The sequence below is a fragment of the Metopolophium dirhodum genome, chromosome 3 (assembly GCF_019925205.1).
Source record: "Metopolophium dirhodum isolate CAU chromosome 3, ASM1992520v1, whole genome shotgun sequence".
Taxonomy (NCBI): Eukaryota; Metazoa; Arthropoda; class Insecta; order Hemiptera; family Aphididae; genus Metopolophium; species Metopolophium dirhodum.
The window spans coordinates 8,697,364-8,721,168 of record NC_083562.1 but is presented as its reverse complement, the minus strand read 5'-3'; the positions used below and the strand labels follow the sequence as shown (position 1 = coordinate 8,721,168).

The window sequence follows — 23,805 nt, the reverse complement described above, 5'->3', positions numbered from 1 at the left end:
TTATTGAAAAATAAAACCATGTGATTAATGGAAAATATTTTGTATTTTCCTGATACAATCATATTTTTGCTAAACAATGCGCATTTTTATAATTGTTTTATCGTACTCAAAATATATTAATGATTTTTTTTTTTTTAATCAACTAATTATTATTTTATAAATTAAACATAAAATATTTATGAGAACAAAATGAACTTAAAAAGGATGTATTTGCTTAAAAAATATTATCATAAAAACTTGTTAAAAGTTCAAGAACTTTAGAGGATTAAAGAGACGGTCCAAACACTATAAAATTTTCAATCTTGTCTGGTCATTAATATTTTATTAGTCTACATTTTCAGTTTCATTGTTCAACATGGAACATTTTATTTCGTAACAACATGAAGTTTTGGTAAAATAAATACAGAAGAGGAATACATAGATTTCTAAAGGCGTTTCAATATATGTGACTGATTTAAAATTTTAATGTTACGTATGTTGATTATATTGAATAAAAAATGTCGATCTTAAAAATATTAATCTATTTTTAAAATGTTTAAGTTTAAAATGAAGTGTAATTTAAAATTACAAATTTGTTTTTAAAACTAATTTTCTTAATTTTTCCATGCATTTATCATAAAAGCCAAAAAAATTAATTTTTTATGATAATAGTTAAATAATTTTTGGTTCGTTGTCTTTTTCCATACTTTTTTTTGAGAATCAACGATTATACAACTTGATATATTTTACGTTGAATCAGAAATTCTAACAGTCATTGCTTGAACTAATAAAATGTATGACGGAAAAACCTGATAACATCTTACATTTTATATAACAGCCATAAATACTGTTTTTTAATCATTTAATATTTTCCAATATTTACCAATTATTTATGTAGGCACTGTAATCTAAGCTTAAAATTATGTGTGTTTTCTTTTTAGTTTTTACATTTAGTAAGTTAAAATATTTAATTAAAGAAAGATTATATACTAAATAAAATATAGATAATTTAATAAAAGTATATTTTTTTGGGATATAAAAGTACGTAATAGAACTGATGTTCCGTAGAACGGAAATTCCTACATTTACAATATTATTCATCATAAGGAGTATATTAGTAAGGAGTAAATTTACTGATGTGATTTATCTTTTATAATTAAACAATGCATTCTTAGAATCTTTTCTTGGTTCAAAGAAGTTTTTGATATCATGACTCAAAAATCAAGAAAAATTGATATACTTACTTTTATAAATTACAATTACATTTTTTTAAATAAGGGGCATAGTAAAAGTAATATTTATTGAGATTTAGTGAATATTCTATTTCTTATGTTGGTTGACGGTGGTGGGCATACGACCCGAAAATAAGCTTTCCAATAAATTTTTTTATCACTTTGTATTAAAAAGTCCCGAGATTATCATTGGACATGAGTTCTTGTGTATATTTTAAATCAATATTAAAAAATATAACATTTTTAGGCAGGTACTATAATTCAAAATCTATATTTTGGTTTTTATTACAGATATAAATATAATATAGGTCATATTCTATTCTATACTTTTTATTTAATAATTGTTAGTCGACTACGGACATTAAAAACACAATACAATTATTTGTTATTTTTACGTACCTAACTAGTAAATCGACAAACAATGGAGTTATTTTCTATTTTTTCTGTCCACAGGCTGAGTAATGCGATCATCGATCAATCATGGCACTCTTGTACAGGTTGGTTAAGTTGCCAGACCGTTTTCAGACCCATGTGTTTACATTCGTGGTGACCAAATCAGTAACTCGTGATCCAGACCGGGACGTTACGTCCAAGGAATTTGCTTGTGGCCATCAAAAATGGTCAATTACATTCTCACGAACTGACAAGATGTTAGGAGCGTACCTAGTGTGGAAGAGTGCTTCCGAATCGGTGCGCGTTTATGTGGATTTTACGTTCACTATACTCAACCGTGAACATTTCAGCGTGAACGAATCATTTGCTGGTAAACAAGTGAGTAGATGATATACATTTCATATATAATTACTTACTTATTTTTGAAAATGTTTAAATACCTACATGGCTACATACCCTAACCTACATTTTTATTCGTTTGTTTCTTATTATGATAAAATCGCTACAAGCCTTTGATTTTACATTTTAATTTTTGTAATAACCATCCATCCTATTTAATATATTATAATATGTTACCATGTCTGTGTATTTGTGTAAGTATAATGATGGCTATGTATAAATTACAATGATTTGACTATATTAAACAGTTACGAAATTACGTAGTGCAGAACGATTAACGTACATATTTAATAACTAGGAGACCCGTTTAGTACTTTGTTTTTACGGTAATATTCTTAGTTTTTTCAAAATCAATAACTCATTTAAGTTTCTGAGTAAACAAAATTAGAAATCTATACATGTTCCAAGTACGGATCATACTTCTGTGAATTTCTGAAAAAATATTTTTCAACATCTTATTAGGTTGGTATAAAAATGTTATTTTAGTATACTTTACTTTTGTGCACTTTATGATGTCATTCAATATACATTATATACAATGTGTAAACTAGGGGTATGTTTATTTTTGTCATAAAAACATATCTTAAGTTTTTATTTATCAAATATTTAAGCCACATTGTAATATATAATATTTATTATGTATTATATATTTCTCAATTTATACAATATACTGTAGATTTGATTGATTGTTAGTTGAATATATTTTATACCTGTATGGCTCCATGGAAACAATCAGAAATATAATCTATTTAAAAAATATAACATAATATATTTCATCATGGAATTCATTTATATATTTTAATGTTCTGTGTTATGAAATGTATTATTATTGTATAAATAGTGTTTTTATATCTAAATATTTGTTATTGTAGAATATTTTATCAAAGATTTAACATTCAAAAATTAATGACAGGATAAAATAATGTTTGGAACAACGAAGGTAGTTGCCAATCAGTATTTGTATTCATTTCAGCTTTGTTTAGAGGTTTCACAATAAGTCTTTTTCATATCAATATCGATTAAAGTTTATAATATATCATTAATTTAAAGCTATAAGCTATACTGAACAAATCAAGTTTACATTTTAAAGTTATGTAAACATTTTTCTTTTTTAAAAACTTAAGTACTTAACTACCTACCACCCATAATTTACAGTTTGCAAGAGGTTTACGTAATAAAACTTTTAAACGATAAAAAAACAATATTAATAAAAATAATAATAATTAAATATACAAAGTACCTCTAACAAAATATTGTAAAGAATCAAGGATGAAAAATATACGAAGAAGTTAAAAGAAAAGCGAATGACAGGAAAGAAGAGAACGGATAATTGCTGTTAACAGATCTTAAGAATTAAGATTGAACACAATAGTTGTTATTGATTGAATATGAACTATAATACACAAACATACATACATATTTATATTACATATGTATACATATTATATTATATAAAAGGCAATTATGGGACGGAGTTGCCGAGCGGGCTAAGGTGTTGGTTGTGACGCACACCAGGGCTGGTTCAAACCTCGGTTCATGGGCGGCATTTTTTCTTCGGGCAAGTCATGGTGTCAGGAGAGAAGTGCCGCCATTCCCCACCCGGGCATGGCAGATACCCACGGGTGCCCACTAAAAAATCTGCCAAACCAAAAACACACGTGTTTACTAACTAACAGTTCCTCCCCTACAGACAAAAAACAAACAGCTAATGTTGCCAGGCTTCACGACAATTATTATTTATTACTATAATGTAGTTTAGATATAATATACAACTTCATAATTATTAATTTTTCTAAATAAACAGTTCAATGTTTTCTATCTTCGATTGATAGTTACAACCAACACTTCTTAGTTCTTGATACTTAGTAAGTTATAAAGTTATAGAAACAACACGTTAAACCACGAACTCAGTCTCAAATACTTCTTATGCTTACATAGTATACCTATACCTATACGAAATAACAAAAATATAAACTCAACCATTGGACTCCCCTTATTTCTAATCTTGCTTTTATACATAATTAGACAATCCTTCACATAAAAATAGGATATAATATTTAAAAAAATTGGCTATGCTATGTCACGATCATTTTTTTATCATATCATCTAATTAAAATTAAAAACAAATTTCCATAAATGCCCGAAGTTTGAATAGTGTCACTGGACGGCGGGCACATACAATTCTCTGGTCGGGTCCTATTATTTTACGCTACATTTGCTTATAGTATAGGAATATGAATATAGATTGTAAACTTTAATAACCCAATAAAAACAAATTATACTATTAATTTACAGTTAACATTTTTGCTGGTTAAATTTATTAATAAATTTACAATAAAATTTTATTTACGAAAAATCGTCATCTGTTTCTGTGCTACGCAAAAAAAATTATTTAAAAATACTTATAGATAAGACTATGTTCGATTCGTATGTTTATGAATTTGTTGGATGATATAAAAATAACAAAAATTTATTTTTGTAAATCTGATTTATTATTAATGTCATTGTATTTTTCTAGTTATGCTAGGTATAATAATACTTTCAAACTAAATATATTTTCATAAGTGTATACATAGTTTGTTATTTATTTTACTTTTATCACTATTGTCATTTTTCTGTTGAGATTAAAATATAGTTTAAGATCGATAAGCTTTATTGTGTGTATACTTAGTAGGTACCTATTCAGTTATATTTCTTAAAAATGCATTTTTAGCATATTCATTAAAGTAATGTATATATGCTTACTGTGATAAATTAATTTGATTTTCCGTTTGAATACATTTTTTTTTATAATGAATCATTAATTTTTCAGACAACTTCTAAAGTACATAATGTATATAATTTATTTGGAAGGAATATCTGAACCTATTTATGCAGGTGGAATGCTTAGATTATATTAGTTATAGAAATTATGACATCACAATAATACGAATGTAAAGAACGAAGTACGGGTGCATACCTGTTTGAATAATTCCGGTAGAAGGACGTTCGATAAATTATTCACATGAACGTAGTCTTGATTTTCACCCACGCGTTATTGTGTAAGCCTATATTACTTTCCTGTTCACTGTGACCCCTTTTTGCTTATATTCCATATAACCCCTCCGACGAACGAATTTTCCCATCGTTTCATGTCTGCGGTTTACATCGTAGTGATCCCCACGGGAGATTCCAAGCACGATAAATTTATCACACTGTCAGGGAAATTTGGCCATTAACAGAGGTATAAGGATCGTCCATCATAAAAATAATGGTTGGGTCCCAATCAGTGGCACCGAAGTACAAAATTTTACCAATGACATTAGACACCTCCACATAAAATTTTGACAGCCACCTATTTCTTATAATTACTTTACCATACACCAAGTATAGTTTTTATGTTGTCTATTAAATACATTTTCATAAAATAACTATATAATGACTAAGATGACCCCCTACCTACTAAAATCACCTACGACAATTGTTATAGGTAAATATATACTTTGGCGCCACTCTCAATCATCAAACTATGTTAATATCTATCCAATTAGATAATACAATATCGAATGAGTTTGTCATTGATAATTTCGACGATTTTGTTACAATATGATTAATTCAGTTTATATTTTATATTTCATACTGTAGGTAGTATTTAACCAACCATTTAAACTGAGTACAAGCATTTATTTTTTAATATATACATTTTTGTATTTATTTGTCTCTGTAGGTAATTTTGTACGATATACACCGATGAAAAGAAATGATATGTTATACACTATTAATAACGTTCTATTAATTTTAATATAATTTAGGTTACGTTTATAAAGTTTTACTAACCGTGTATAAAATAGTTTATTATTTCTATACATTTCTACCATATACCTTTACAATAATACAGTCTTTATAAAGGTCCTTTATTAGAATTTATACTTAATAGTATTTATAAAAGAATAAAAGATTCCAACTGAGTAATCAAAAAAAAAGCTTATATTATCTTTTAGCTTTTTCAAATTGACTGTATTCTGGATTCGAGTACTACAACTACTTAAATATACTGCAGTTTGTTTTCATTATTCCAATGTTGTTTTATATCCATTAGCTAATTCAGTTTATTAATTGCTATTGAATTATTTATAATACTTTGTTTATTATCTTAGTCGCAGTATAATAATACTATACAATATTATATCTATAGTTACAATATTATAAATATTTTCATGTATATAATATCATGTCACCTACTATACATTATATAGTAGGTATGTACTTGTTGGTTATTATGGCTAATTCTAATTTAAAATATTACATTTTAGTCCTTTAATAATTTATAAGTGTTTTTCTGTAAAATAATTTGTACCTAGTTGTTATTACACTTTCATGTTTTCGAAACAAATCCCAGAATATATTTATTTTGAATGAGTTATATAAATAATACACACTATAAAAAAAGTAATAAAACGTTAGACTTGTATTTTAAAAGTAAATATATTATCGTCACGCATCACAGTATTTTTTTTTATAGTTTCTAGAAACATGAAAATAATAGTTTTAGCAACAAAAATATAAACATATTTCAAACATGGTTCTAACGATATCTACGAAAAAAACAATCAAATAATTAAATTGACTTCTTTTTTATCTCTCCTAATTCAACTATAAATCGTAATACATGATATGTCTTTAAATTTTATAAATAATACATATTAATGAAAAAAAATATAAACATATTAATTAGCAAATCATCAGATATAAACGAATACGTATATATTTAATAATAGGCTTATTATTTTTTGGAATGAGAAATAGATATTCTATTTAACTGTTAATTGTTGAGCAGATGATTTTATTGAAGATATATTTAAGTATCTAAATCAAAATTCAAATGAAGAATTTTTTAAATAGTATTAGACGTCATAGAAAGATAAACAATCCTTGATAGTGATTTTGCATCAAATATAAAATATTGTATCATGCAATATTTGTCTAATACTTTAAACTCAGATAATTTTTACAAGTTTTGATGTAATATTAATAATTATAATCATTTTAAAACTATCGCTGCTCCTACTTAAACCTATTATCGTAGGCTATTATCCTTCGTACATAAAAAGTTTAATAATGTATAACTTCTCGTTTGAATTTCTATTTATATAATATGTATCGACATTTAAATACAAATATGTAATCTGCTTATCATTTCACGAAAAACGTGGTACTGATTTAACAAAGTCTGTACACCTGCACAGGACACTATTTAAACTACATAAAAAATGTATGAATTAGTAAATATGATCTTAACTATTTAGTTTACCTAAGAATTCGAAAATCCATACATTTAAATATGTAACTATTATAAGAAAAAATGAGTATGTACATCCCCATGTGTATATTGATATTTAATAGTATAATTCAAATTAAATAACTTGTGTTAATTATCATGTTTCGTATAAACAATTCTCATAAGTCATAAGTACTGTTGAATAATATTGATTTATAATATACTGTCTATAATCATTTCGATCTTAAACATCTTTATTTACTAACAGAAATCATAAATACATTTTAGAGGGTATTCTGAAACGTGTTATTTTATATTATCCTAATTAATGCCATTACCATCCCTAATTTATTTTTCGTACAATTTTTTTAATAACTGTTTACAAGTATTATAATTTAATAATAATAAATATTTTATTGATAAAATTTTATATTGCTATTCATAAAATTTATTTAATATTTTTTCGATGTAGATTTTGCTTTTTATTATTACCTATATCGTACCTACTATCGTTTCTGCTGTCTCATTTCTATGAAAACATATCGTTGACTATGAAATGTTTTTTTTAATGTTTTAAATGCACATACAGAAGTAGGTATATTATGTGCTATTTTCACCCATTTGTTATCACTATTAGCTAAATCAGTAAACTAAAGCTATACACGTATACGACCCTACATACTACATTTTTAAACGGAGGCATAATATATGGCTATAAGTTAGACCGTTAGGAACCAAAGTAATTCTAGCTAGTACAAGAAAAAGAAAGTACTCGTAAATGTTAATTATGAAATTGATACTTTTTTATTGCAAAAATGTTATCCATCGTATGTTTCAATTAGCTCAATGATTTTTTTATGTGAATTTTTATCGTAAACATAAAAACAGTAAACCTTAATATTTTAATAAAATATGTTGCAAAAAATAAATTTATTATTTTGGTTATATTTAAGTAAGACTTAGTATCATATAAAATAAATATTTAATAATAATGCAATACAATATTTAAAATACAATAATTTAATGAGTACCTAGCATTTTTCAGAGGACATGGATAACGATGAGTATAAATACACTTTTTGCTACCTGCAAAACTGAATGCCTTTTTTAACATTTTATATTCAACACGTTTTATAATATTCAATTTTTTCAATTTCAACAGATTTTAAAAATAATAATATTTTTTATATATTTTGTAGGCAAATATTTTAATTTCAATAAATATATTTATATGTCAAACATACTGGTAATAGAAAATATAACCATAGTTTATAACAAAATATTTTAAACTCTATGTTAACATATTGTACTTATTAAAATTATAATTATTTTATATATTATTTTAAAAATGTAGACATGTAACAAACGTTTGGACATTTAATTGACTTACTATTCTTCAATAACAATTATTTAACATATTTATACTTTATAGTGTTCATAATCATAATTTGTTTTTCCATATTATATTATTTAAATTTTATACGGGAATATTGTGTAGGTTTTACTTTTTTTATTTAATTTTAAGTCATTTTCAGAACACTAACTTTATTTATATTTTCATAATATTGTTTTTGACACGTAGGTATATCATATTACCATAAACACATTTTAAAAAACTGAACGCCATCATTAAAACCATATTATGGTATAAGTAAATTTATTTATTTTGTTTTAAAATCAAATATTATGTACCACCAATTGTACGTGTAGTTAAGTAGGCATAGTAACAAAAACAGTGTGAATTGTATAAAAAAAACCAAACGCAGTGTAAAGTACTTACTCGGTGTAATGAATCTCTGAGACGTGAGTGTAATCGACAAAATAATATTCTGCGAGTTGAAATTGTAAGACATGTTTGCAATATTATACTGTACGAGTACACCTGGGTTATATTGAATTATTGCAAGTAATGGTTAAATTTGAAATTCTTGATAGAGTGAATGATGAACAGATCAAAGTCTAAATGAATAAAAGTAAACGGTCGTCTTTCGGTTATCGGTGTTAATATTATATCGACAGCACAGATAACGGTATACCGCAACTGTGGGCTGCAGCGAGAGCGCAGATAATGTCGATACGGTGATTCGTAGGCATTGGTATACCGGCATATGGTTATAGAAGTATTCCACTTAAGTGCTATTGAAAAACACTGAGTGCCGCTCTTATAGGAGGACGGTTAGGCAGTTTTAACCAACTTAAGACCGCGTGTCGTTTACGACGTTTCTAAAGTGCGGCATAAAATGTATGCCATTTGCCATTTATACTATCATGTACCTAACCACTTTGTGTGCGTGTCCCGTTGCAGGTGAAGTTTACGACGGACTGTCCGGCCCAGGGAAACCGAAATTACATACCGGTCAGCGACCTGTACGGCCGAAACTTCACGGACGCGAACGGCGAGTTCCAGCTGGAACTGTCCATCGGTCACGTGCGCACGGTGTACGACACGGAGTTCGGCGTGCCCACGTCGCTCACGTCCCGGCTGATGCACCACCACCATCAGATCCAGAACCACCACAACCCGGCGGCCGGAAATGCGCTCCAGCACCAGTACGGCACGGCGTCGCCCAGGGGCACCAAGTGCAAGCTGGAGACGTCGTACTTCACTTTCGGCGGATTCGATTGGAACCTGGCGCTGTACCCGCACGGCGTCAAAGACGTATCGTGTAAGTGCCCGTTGGTTTTTATGACTTCGTAAATTTTATCCTAACCATCGGCGATAATAGTAAAATATCACTTTAATACCTATCAGTACACCTACTTCGCGTATCGCTGAAACTATATAATAGATAATAATAATAATAATACAATCCACTACGAACTGAGAATGATAATAATAATATTAAACGCGTCTATACAATCTCTCGCGCACACTACTCGCGGGCCACTGTTTATCCTGTCGTCCACGGTCACTATATAAAAGTTCAAACATTCATACGCAGATGATATTATTATCACGATGGTTAATAGTTTTTAAAAAAAGTTCACATTTCGCGTTTCATTGTGATCGGTACTCATTTACGTGTTATTCGTTCGTACAATAATATTGTAATATTATGTTAGAAGCAAATAGCAATCAGTACACGATTGAATTTAAACCGTACGAACTGCACAACAATAACAATTATGTACTGTCTCTTGTATTAATATAGTTTATGAACACTGCACACGTGTACAATACAATCCGTTTGTAGCAACAATAACGTTACTATAACGTTGTACGGTTAAGCTCTACATGTATCAGTTAAAACGCTTATATTATTATTTAACGTTTGGATGTTATTAATTACTCGATACGCTATGATTATCATAATTTACAACTATGCAATAGATAACTATTTCCTGCCGAACAAATTTAATTCACGTATTCAAATGTAGGTGTAATAAATGTATTAAGATCTATAAATACGTGCGTGCTTCGTTGAAATGTTTGATGAGTGATAAGTAGTAAAATATCAATATCGGTTAATATTGAAAAATGGTGGATGATGTCATAAGAGTATTTTAATATGAGATCATTATTTGTGATGACGCTACATTATATTATAATATGATAATGAATTAAAGTGTCTGTATTTGGTTTTTGTGAGAAATAAAATAATTAAATTGACATATCAAAAAATTAACCAGATGCCTGTAATTTCTCGTTAGTTATTATCGTATCAATTCGTTGATCATTGGCGCTATAAGCAGTTCATTATTGTTACAAATTTGAAAATAATCATAAATCATCGCATATAATAACGACTGTGCTTGGATCTCGATTAAAACCACGGTTTCTGAACTTTATTTAATGCATTAAATAATCTACTGATAATATCAAAAAACGATTTCTTCAAAGCACAAAATGAATGTAATTTTCATTCGTTAAATAGGACTGCTTGAAGTTTTTGAAGCACTCTTTGTATTCTTAATAGTGGTCACAAAAAAAAAAAATACTACTGTAAGAAGACCAATACGTTTCTCGCTTCTCTCAAAATCTAAAATTCAAATCAAGTTTTGTATATTTATAGGTTAGGTATATTTAAACTATATTTATATTCACTATCATTATGCAGTTGTATAATAAGCAACGTCAACTCTTGATTTGATTGTAGGTACCTACTGATATAATATAATATTATATTCATTTTTTTTTCAAAGCTCAGCATACCTACTGAAAAAAACTTTTGTTCATACAATGACTTTTTTTAAAATAATATAAAATATTTCATGATATTTCGTGATATTTTTTTTTGTTATGTACAAAGTATTTTGGTAATTTTTATTGTTTCGTCATATTCTCAACAAAAAACTTCTATTAAACCTAATCTATCTAAACAATATATAAAAATATAAAATATTAATAAATATTAATATTTTTACAGATATAAAATACTTACAAAATATAATAATACATACCTAATATATTTTTTAACATAACGACTACCTATTTAATTATTTATTATTTTATATTTGGTTTGTTATGGATATGATATACGTGGGTTATACGTAATTAGTAATAACTCAATATCATGGGGACATTTTTTCGAGGGATGTAATAAACATAATATTATACAAAAACCATTTATTTTCAAAATTATAAGGTTTAAAATTGTATTGAAGTAAATTGGTAACTATTACTATTAAAAATTAAATATTTAAACATTTTAAACACATTAAAATTATTATTATGTTATTTAATATTATTTTATTTAAAAATTAAATTAACATTGTACATTTTAAAACACAAACTCAGGTCATAAGTAAGCCTTTATGCTATTATTGGTGCTATCCTCTAAGTAAGTTATATTAAATATTAATTCGATTTAGTTGAAGAATTTCGTACGAGATTATCAAGAGTTCAAAATATTTAATGCACCTGAAATAAAAATTGATGACCCTATTGAGGTATTGAATTATTAATGACTTTAGATTTGCATTTACAATTTATAATGAATGCGTAGTAGCAAAGTTTCTTTGTAGGACTATCCAATATTAATTAAATATAATCATACAACTATAACTCTAACATATTTATAAATGGACAAATAATTTTAAAATTAACAGAAATATTGAAAAATTATAATGCGGACCAGTGTTGGAGAGACTGAAAGTTTTTTATTCAAACTAAAAAAATGTGAAACGAATTATTGCATCAGAAAATTATATTGAGATTTATATTTTATTCTTAAGAGGGCGTTTCATCAGTAAAGATTTTTAAGGTGTATACATATAGCATAGTAGTACAGGGTGTTTTTTAATCATGCTCTCCCTATTTTTATGCTTAAATTATATATATATTCAAATTATGATTTTTGGAATTTTTAATTACACATGGAGACCATAGTTTGGAATACCTACTTGAGACTTTTTGTACCACTTAAGGATGATTCTGTGACAATACAAACTTCTGTTTTTCAAATTGGAACCATCTTTTTCCACTTTTAATTATTCAGCTACTATTTATATTATGATGTATTATTAACATTTAATTTTTTTTTTTTTAGGTACTTCAGTTGAAGGCCGTATGTCTGTATATTTGAACCGATGCACAGGATTTGACCATCAATGCCGTGTTCGGTACATGTTAGTTTTGGGCGATGGAGAAAAACGTCTAGACTCAGGAATATTGGATGATGTATCCGATTCAGATGGAAAAAGCTATGGCTGGCATCCCAGATATAAGTTCTCCGAACTTGTTACAAAGGTTTGTACAGTAAAATTGTTTATAACTCAATTATTTCTTTCACAGTTAAATTTGGTTTAATTAATGACTGGCTCTAGTATAACTTTGTTTGAGCTAATTATTGTATGGTTGTTGTATATTTAATAATGTATTAACTGTTATTACACTAATCTAAAATTATTTACATAATATAATGTACGATATTTATTTATCTTTGACTTCTTTTCTAATCGTAACTAAAACAAAATCATTCCCTTGTCACAATAGCCAAGTTCAATAACAAAAACAAACAAAACTCGGAATTTGTATTCATACAAATGTGATTACAATGTGATTAATTATGGTTTTTTTATTTAGAAAAATTGAATATGTAATAAATTATTGTTTACAAAAGTACCTACATTTACAAATAAAATCATATGATATAATAACTGACTAAAACATCAAATAAATATAACCATTAACCATCCATAAAGTATTAGAGATTTATACTTATATATCAGGTGAAAGTATTGATACTTGAGACTTAACAGCAAATAATAATAAATGATGCACATTATAAAACTGGGATTCGAAGGTTATTCTCAGCAGACTTGTGTTTTCTTAAAATAAGTATGTGTCGATAGTTTTGGAGGATTTCAGACAAATAATAATGAAAACAAAGATTGATATAAAAAAAACTTACAGTGATCTTTGTATAGATTTAAAGTGTACGAACATAGCCATAGTTTATCATTGTAATTTTGTAAATACACAAAATACCTTCAAACAGTAAAAAGTTGTTATGTTACACAACTAATAATAACGTTTACAAATTGTGTGGATAGTCGTTGTATTTTTTGTTAATATTGAGCGGTTTATTATAACTTATTAATGTCATATTTCGTAAATTGAAAATTCATATAAAATATACATGATACATACAAATGCATGAAAAGAATTTAAGGTAGGTACTTATTATTTTATGAATTTAACTCACTATAATAGTACTCGTATGTAGATGTGTATACAAATATTGAATATATAATAACAACCCAAAATATGTATATAGCTGGTTAAATTGTTAGAAGTTATAGTAATTTATTTCAATATAAATCCTACAGTAAACTAGTAGGCAGGTACACAATAAAACACTTTTATTGTTAAATGTATATTATTACACAGGTATTACATTTTGTGATGACTGTTTAAAATAAAAAATTGAATGAATACAAATTTAACATTTTAAACATTTTTATCGGACTTATTATTTAATATAGTGAATATAATAATATATAAAATATACATATAAGTAAAAATGCAGGATATTTTTTTATTAATTCTAAGATATTATGTTAATTGAATAATTTCTGAATTTCAACTATACTAATTGCGAATAAATTCTATGATATTCGAATTTCAAGCACGTTCCCTTAATTTAATTTCTTGAGTTTTGCAAGTAAACTAATATATATTTATCGTGACTGGACAAATATTATAAAATATATCTCTATTAAAAGGTTAATTATTAAATTATTTTCAAGATATATATATTTCCATCTACACTCATTAAATAATAGATACTCAATATTATTGAGGCAAGTAGTACTATAATATAATTATTTTTTCAATGACGATGACGTAGGTATTTATAACTCAATTTTTATAAATTCTCTTGACACGGACAAGTCGATCACGCCATAGCGTATTTATTTTTTATAAGTATTTTACTATAAAATTAATTGTAATATCGTTGAACTCCGTATACCAGAAACGACTATACGAGATTACTTCAGCTTCTTGGGAATCACAGTGCATACCGGTATACCGGTATATCGGAATCTTCGCTATAATTATAGCTCAGATCGTATTCGTATAAGCTATAGTAAAATTATTAATGAAATTCATTGTAATTATTTTATTGTAATTAATTTGGATGAAATAAATAAATAACAAAGTTTTTAAACAGTAAAACTTTACTATAGGTACATTTTTGGACGAATGATTTTTTTTCATATTATTATCTTCTTTGAACTTACTATTATGTTAAGAATTTTAAACGTATACAATAAAAATGATTTCGTGGTGATAGTGGAATTTAACACACCGGATTTTAGCTTCATTTAGTTATGAACTTCAAATAATAGATGCAACTTAGAGTACACTTGAAATAATAAGCAATTGTTAAAAACAGATTGGTGTTGAGCATTGGTAAAAAGCAAGTAGATAATTACCACAGATATAATTAATTATAGTTGTATTTATATGCAATAGCATGTTCAATACATATTATTTAACATTTTAATCTATTTTATTCTAAATGCACCAATATTCTTATTAAAAGCAGCCACTTGTTGGAACCCATAAGCTACGTTACATTATTTTATCCATACTATGATATTCTGTAATAAAAAGTGATAAATAACAGTCATAATAATATATAATATAATAACTTACTTTTTTGTTACCTTACCAGTTCATAATTTGGTAATAATTCAAATAGCTTATTCTAAAGTTATTTATCAAAATTTATATTGAGGCTTTACAATCACTAAAGACAACAAATCGATAAAAAATACGAATTGATATAATTATATAGGTAATAAGTAGACTAATATCTATACAATTTATAACGTTGACAGGTTGTAATTATAGATTCTTCTTCATCAGTTGAAACTTGAAATTATAATTTACGTTGACATAATCAAATTAGGATGAAATATGTATTGTTTGACGTTAAACCAGGGGCGTAATTTCAACTTTTTGAAGGGCATGCTAACAAGTGGGCAGGCAAAAATAATTTTCAGCAGGTCTATATTATATTATATTGTACTAATTAATGTAATGTATTATGAATATTTTTTATTTTTTTTTGGTTAAGACAACTTGGGCCATTAACCTAAAGGTTATTTTTAGTCGGTTTAGAACACTTGTATATGTATATCTTGATACATTTTTGGGTCTGCTTAAGCATACCCTGCAACAACTCAAATTACGCTCTTGTGTTAGACCATGTGATGTTAGTCCATAACAAAATAAAATAACTAACATTTCCCTTATTTATTCGGATTTAGAATAATCAGTAAATGACGGAAAAATCTTCTGTTAGGTCAGTAAAGCTCACCGTTTATTACATACATGAAAATCAAGGCCAAAGAACCTTTTATATGTGTACTTTAAATAATCCTAACTGTCATGATTACAGACGCACCCGAGCTTATTGTGGTTAACCCGTCTACTATATACATCTTTTGAGTGTAAAAACCACTAGAATTTACTTTAAAAGTAGGTCTGTGTTCCAGTGAATGGCTCAGTTAAATAATTACAGAGAACGCAACAACATTGGAAAATACGTTCGAGTTTATTTAATGAAATTATTTAAGCTTCTAACACACCTTATAAATACTATATAAAATCTAATTAGTTTTATTATACGGTTGTTCGATTGTATTTTCTATTTCAATTAAGTTTCATATAATTTTACACCCGTATGACGTGTGATATCACTTATCACCATTTTATGAACGTACAACATAGCACATTTTTATTTAGAAGAACTTATTTTGAGTGGTCAGCTTTATTATCAAAGTTAATTGACCTATTATAAAACTTCGAGGTAAGAATATAATTTTTTTGTACCTACGTTAATTTTTCACTGTATAGTTACATTATTGAGCAAGTTATGGGTATGTACAATTTTATAATTTAAAAACTCTCATAAATCTCTTAAAAATTTAAATATCGTACAAATCTAACGTAACTACGAACATAGATAATGTTCTTATCTTTAAGTTTTATAAATAGGTCAATTCACATAATATTTAAGATAACAGTAAAAATTGGTTTTTAATTTTGTTATGTGTTGATAATATGTAATATTGTGAGTTTATAAGACAGAGATATTTACAGATAACACATATCAAGGGCCCTTGACGTTTTCTTTATAACATAATTTCCAACTGTCATTGTAATAAATTATGCGAATTTCATACTTATAATATTATAATCTATCAAAATTATTTTGAACAGTCGTGTCTTACATTCGTATTATTGTTGTTACTTACTTACTTACTTATAACATTACTGCAGTTGTCGTCTAAATAACAACTGAAGTAATACGTTACACTGTAAAAATTGTAGTATTTTTTCTGTCAGGACCAACGTCTCCTCTAATAAATTAGACATACTTTATATTTTAGTTGCTAAGATCTTCAGAATCTGGGACAGTGCCAAACCATCTTAGACCTGTACAGTTCAGCTGTTTCGATCCATCACTCACTAAGTACAAACAATTACACAATACACACTGATATATGATACCACACATTAACACACATTGGTTTTACACGGCGATCCCGTTCACATCTTTTGAGCTTGTCATGTGATGGTTACTTATACTCACAAACGTCTTCCGACCGCGACGTGACGTACGATTAGGTGTATATTTCACTACGGATTTTGGCAACTGTATAACACTATTTTTTTTATAGTTATAATATTTTATGTTACATTATCGTACGAATCTGTCTAACGAGAGAACACGCCGAGACTCGACGAAAATCGGCTCTTCTGCGCATCCCCAGTATGTGACATCCTGTCATAGTTGAATCGGTGTCGAGTAGTGATACAGAATCGGCGTGTTCTCTCCCTGGACAGAGTAGGTACAGTAATAATTTCTTTATTTTCTAAATCGGTTATTACTTTTATTTTTAAATATTAATTTTCCGCCAAGGCTATATTTATATAAAGAAATTAATTACTATATACTGTACTGACAGTGTCTTGTTGTAATAGAAAGGCATTGTTGTAAACTAGAAAAAATCTAGCCCAAAAAATTAACAGGAATAAATCGTTGATCAACAATTGTCGATTTTAGTACGTGACAGCAGTGGCTTTTACGTCTAAATCGAATTAGATAAATTGCAATTGTCTTCGTAGTGTTTAAGTTTAGTCTTTCTATATACCTACAAATAAGTTTTATTCTAGAAATCTAAAAGTGTTTCTTTTATATAAGTTGATAATTTGAAACACTCTACCCTGAACATGGATTTATTTCCTCAATTTCTTCTGAAAGTATTTTAATTGACAGGTTAATTTTAGTCATATTATCGTGTTTTATCAAATTAAAAAAAATCTTATAAATTAGACTACAGTAAACAAATCACAGTATAAATTTAAGTAATAACTATTAAAATGTTTTAAGTTTGCACTTGGAGACCTGGAGATTGACGCTTGACGCGAAACAATTCGTAGACTTGATGTTATGAAGACCCTAATTTTTATTTTTCGTTCAATCAGCAAATTTAAGAAATAATTTTATAACTGTGTTGAATTATTTTTAATTTTATCTGTTGCCAATACGTCTGTATTATTATTTAAATGTATAGTTTTCGACATTAAACAACCTTTGAAGCGTACTATACATCGTAATTAATAATTATGAATCAATTTATAAAATTGTATTATTGTATATATTATTTATAATGCCTTTGGTTAGGTATATACAAAATCGACGAGGATACAATTTTACTTGTAATTAATGGATTTATCTATAACAATATCTGATTAAGGGAAAAATAACATAAATAGGTTTACTGAAAATAAAAATATTCTAGGATAACCGTGTATTTATATTATACATACCATAATCAAATCTTTATGATAGGTACTATGTAAGTGTATAAACTAAATTTAAGTTGAGTTATTGCGCAGTGCTCAGCTATAACAGTTATAAAAGTATTATTATAATATGTTTAATGTTAATGCACATATTAATGGTACTCCTATGCAATCGTACTCCTTAATAATAATGTGTATACTTATGGGAATTTAACTGTACATAGTTTTACATTGAAGTATAGTCCCAGACGGAATGTTAGAATAATACAGCTGAAATATCAAATACAATTATTGGTAAATTTGGATTTAAAATTATAGTACACTAAGGGCCTGTAGTACCGTCTACGGTTACACTTAATCACCTGATAACAGATTTTATAATCGGGCAAATTTGGCCAATTAAACTTCGGTTAACTTTAATCGGAGATGGAACAACTGGCCCTAAATTATGTATACCCTATCCCTACTTATAATCCATAATATGTATTTTTGCGACTGCCAACAATTGAAATCATTATAATATTATTTGAGTATTTATTTAAATTTTTTTAACAGTAAAATCTTTTGTTATAATATTTACGTGTATGGTGTATTTATGTTGTTTCAGGGCACGATTCGGGTACATCTCGAGATGTTGTTGGCGAATACCTTGAGTGAAGTTATATCCAGCATAGTGATAACGGGAATCAACCAGCACGGGGTTTCGTCAGCAGCGTCCAGTGGCGTTGTGGCATCGCCCACGAAAACACAATGTTACGACCGGGACAAGCACGCGTGGTCCATAAGAAGCGATTGCCAATCGGAAACGGTCCGACTTCATATGGTCTACAAAGATATTCAGAACGTGCCCAGAAATCATCTCAGGTAATCAAACGGCATAATAAAATATTCAAATTTGTGTTATGTGAACCCTAGTTTAATGCATCCATGACAAATTTATGTAATATGTGAATCCCAGAGCTATCTGTGTAACATTTACTCTCTTCCACCAGTCTTACTAAAAAAAATAAAAATAACTCAATAGCATCAGTGTTCTGAAGACTTTAAAAACATCAAATTAAAAATGTGAGCATAGAACACGACGAGGACAAATAAGTTAATAAATAAATATATACATCTTATGACGTAGATAGTTTAGAAAACCAAACCAAGCAATTATTTTTTACAATGTTGCAAACTAAATAAAAACATCTCGTTTCGTGGAATAAACCAGTAGGTATCAAAAAAAGTAAAATGTCGAGTTCGTGACAGGTTTATACATAGAGTGGTTTTATGTATCCAATTTCACTAGGTATACCGTATACGGTAAACAAACTTCCAAAACAGTAATAAATAAAAAAATTTAAAAAAATTGAAACTCAACAACTCAATAACTGACCAATATTAATTAATGGCATATCTTATATCATACTTTAAAGCCTTTGGTAAATGTTTTACAATATAGCATAATATCTTTATTGAACTGCGCATACAACCGAAAGGAACGAAATTAAAATTAGTATTATAATAGTCTTTATAGTTTGACATTTAGGAACTATAAAATGATGCAATTTGTAGGTATTATAACTTAACGCTTCTATTTTTATTCTGTGAAATATGTCAAATAGTATGATGATAATTTAACATTAATATAATTTAAGTTTTATCATAAATAGCATTAATGATTACAACATATTATAAACAACAACACTGTTTTGAAATTTTTGATTGTAATGCTTGTTGACATTTATTTATTCCAAACATTAATTTGAGTTTTACTATGACGATAAAAATAATCTTTGATACATGCCATAATAATATGTAATAATAATAACAAAAAATTAATAAGGCTCGTATACATTTTTTTTTTAAATTTCCATGTAACGATGAAGTTTGGTATAAAAATGAAAGGGAATATAATTTAATTTATATTTCACTGAATGCCGTAATTATTAACTGTATGGAAATAAAAATATGACACATATCCATAATATTATTATAGTATAAATCGTCTGTTCAATATTTAACGTATTTATACATACGTAGCTGTCGTTGTTTATACTAGTCTGAAACGTGAGCATGCTTTGGTTGTTATCATAATTTATGTATTTATTACAATATCACAATTCATATAATATGATTATTTCGTTCAACTTGCTGTTATAAAACTGTACATTTTAATACATCCATATCAGCATTTAACTAAAATTAAAAATATTTTTCCTATTGTTTATAATTTATTAAAAAAAAATCATAAAAACGTACAAAATATATACATATAGGTAGTAGAAATAGGAAAATTAAAAAATCTATTGTTGAAAATGTATAATATTGGTCCATTATATAAATTTGAAAGTTGTTTTTTTTAACCCACATGAAATACAATGTGTAAAATCTATTTACGGCGTATTTTAAATCAATACACACCTTTTTAAGAAATAATCATGTAATATTTTTATATTTAAAAAATAGTCATGTTATTGATTTTTCCAATTCCCTAATGCGAATAATTCAAAATTAATATTATGCTAATAAATAACAATTACATCAATGTTATAAATAATACCTAATAAATAATTTTTTTTTCCGAATTAAACTTTACTATACTAAAACATTTGTTTTACATTATGTAATTATGTATACATGAATTTATCTTATTAGTCCATGTTTGCTCTAATGGTTTTAAAGTAACAAGTGAAATGTCACAAAATAATATGTTTCTGTTTATGACTTGATTGAACTTAAATAAAGAATATCAAAGGAAATAAAATGACAATTTAGAAATAGCTTTACAAAAAAAAAAACCTTTGTCATATTTTGATATAAAAATCGATGATTCCAAATAATTGGTTATATTATTAAAAGTTCTTACTTATTTCCTTATAAAAGACGACTATTTCCACCCCCTAATAGATAAGAAATGTATTTAATTGAAAGTAAAACTTTTATATAATTATTATCTTACTTAATTACCAAATCCATATTTTCAATGTTTATACCAACGATTTGCAAATGCAGTTTATTAAAAGATAATTTGTTTAATTGTTTTATTGCTTACTCTTATAAGCTTCAAATACAGTTATTACTATCTGTAATTTCTATTTACATTTTTTTTAAACAAATGCCTTGTGTGTAGTTGCCCCGACGTTACCCGGGCTAAGGATTATTATTTTTAATAGACATATTTATAAAAAAAATGTATTTAGGGCATAGGTACACATGTATCATATTTCTTTTAATATAATATGTAACCAGTGGGTAATGACAACCATTTTAATAAATAAAAATATATTTTGTTTTTTTGAAAACTGGAAAAAATCATGTTTGCACCTTTAGCTAACCTTTAGCTACCTACTAACAGAAGATTAAAAAAATATGCTATTAACACCCTCCAAGTTTCAAGAATTCTATTGAAATAACTTTTATTAATACGGTCTAGTAGTTTTTGAGTCTATTATATTCGAATCAACATCCAATTTTTGCTGTATAACCCGTCTTCACCCGTGTAAAAATGAAAACATTTAAATAATATACCGCTATATAATAGGCATATCTTGGTTTTGGTATACCTCAGTTCACGGACAAATTTGCGTCAGTATACCTCTCTTTGTGAATATCCGAGATGGAAAATTCGCCTGTGGCAGATTTAACATAGGTATGAATCAAACGTGGTTCAAACTAATTTCTACACTTTCATGATATTTCCAAGAACAACTTGAAATTTTCTCAAAATCGGTTAAGTAGTTGTTAAGTACCTATATAAGCTACAAACATACATTAATTTATCTTATTTGCTTTAAAATATAATTTCTTTATTTGAAACCATAAACACAATGATTTTATGCATGTTTTTACTTCATAAACCCGAGAAACCGATTACAACCATAAAAATAAATTATATTATAGTTTAAAAACAATTAAATATTTTTGTTAATTTTCTACTCTTACTCTATTCGCCAGATCATGACCCGTCTCTTGGATAATTTTTACTCATGCACTATACATTTAAGAATAAAAACTGTTTTGAATATTAAAATAGTGTATTCAACCCTGAACTCATATCGGTAGGTTACCAGATTTTCTTAAAAAAAACTAATTATTTTTAGAATTCATAAACAAATATTAACATACTGCTAGTCATTATTCTGTATAAAGTAAAAGAAAAAAATGTGCATAGTGGTATATGACGTTATATGACGTAGTTTATTTAGATGACAAAAAAAATGATATTAGGTATTTCTAAAAAAACATTAATTGGTTTAATAAGTAATTTACTGATTATCCATGTCACTAGTTTTGATGCAAGTAGGTTGTGCTTATTGAATAAATTGCTTATATGAATAGTCAGCTATTGAAAGTTGACACCACTTACAATTTATTCTTAAGGATTATTTCAGACCAGTAGCTTAAAAATGTGTAAGCAATGAATTTAAAAAAATAGTTCCTAATACATTAATGTACCACTTTTGCCTATACGATACGCCGTGTTACAACTAAGATAAAAAAATACGGAGAAGATAATATTAAGACCGGTGTAGAAAAATCTTCTTTATTCCCAAAAACCTGGCGCATGATAAAGATATTATATAACGTCATTACTAAAAATGTACCACGTTTTTAAAATTATTAAAAAGCATTCCGAATACAAAATCAAGTGGAATAGTCGGTAATAATAAATTTCCAAAAACAGATTTGTATAGTAACTAGTAAAATGACGATTCAACTATAACTTTGTAATATTTTTTCTAAATTATATAAAATATATATTTTATATAATATATACTATATAAAAAAAAACAGTAATGCTTAAGTATATTTCATCTTTAATTTTAAATGTTTGGTATTTTTTAATACGAGTATTTGATTTAAATCGTTAGTTATTATAGACTATATTTATTTTCGTTTTTTAGATTTATCTTTTCATTTTAATTTTTGTAGTTATTTATTGATGATTGATCTTTTATCTTGTAGGTACCTACAGGTATACCATACATGTTTAAATACATTCATGTTGGCTATGGTTCAAACATTAAATTGCCAAGACAATAAAAAAATTTGATTTTAAATATATTAAAAAAGTGTACTAAGTAATTCATACGCAAGTAGTAATACAAGTTAAAAATATGTAAAAAATGCGTTATTTTGACAGTATCAGTCACAATTAAAATTATGCATTGATTTATTGGAGTGTTGTAAAATATTATAATATAACTTTCTAAACAATTTAGGCCCATATACCGTTCGGCGTTCACATGACGTAGGTCTCATCACTGTTTTCTTAGAATTCATAAAATATCATT

The 23,805-nt window shown here is 26.9% G+C and overlaps 1 protein-coding gene across 1 annotated transcript in view; it reads left to right on the top strand.

Annotated features, from left to right (window-relative positions):
* The window catches only part of LOC132941294 (uncharacterized), a 129,699-nt gene that overhangs the window by 20,215 nt on the left and 85,679 nt on the right, over nt 1-23,805 (top strand). Inside the window, exons 3-6 of the mRNA XM_061009287.1 lie at nt 1,665-1,982; nt 9,566-9,926; nt 12,750-12,949; nt 19,134-19,390. Coding sequence (XP_060865270.1) covers nt 1,692-1,982; nt 9,566-9,926; nt 12,750-12,949; nt 19,134-19,390 — 1,109 coding nt within the window. The 5' untranslated portion in view covers nt 1,665-1,691. The remainder of the gene's footprint in view (nt 1-1,664; nt 1,983-9,565; nt 9,927-12,749; nt 12,950-19,133; nt 19,391-23,805) is intronic.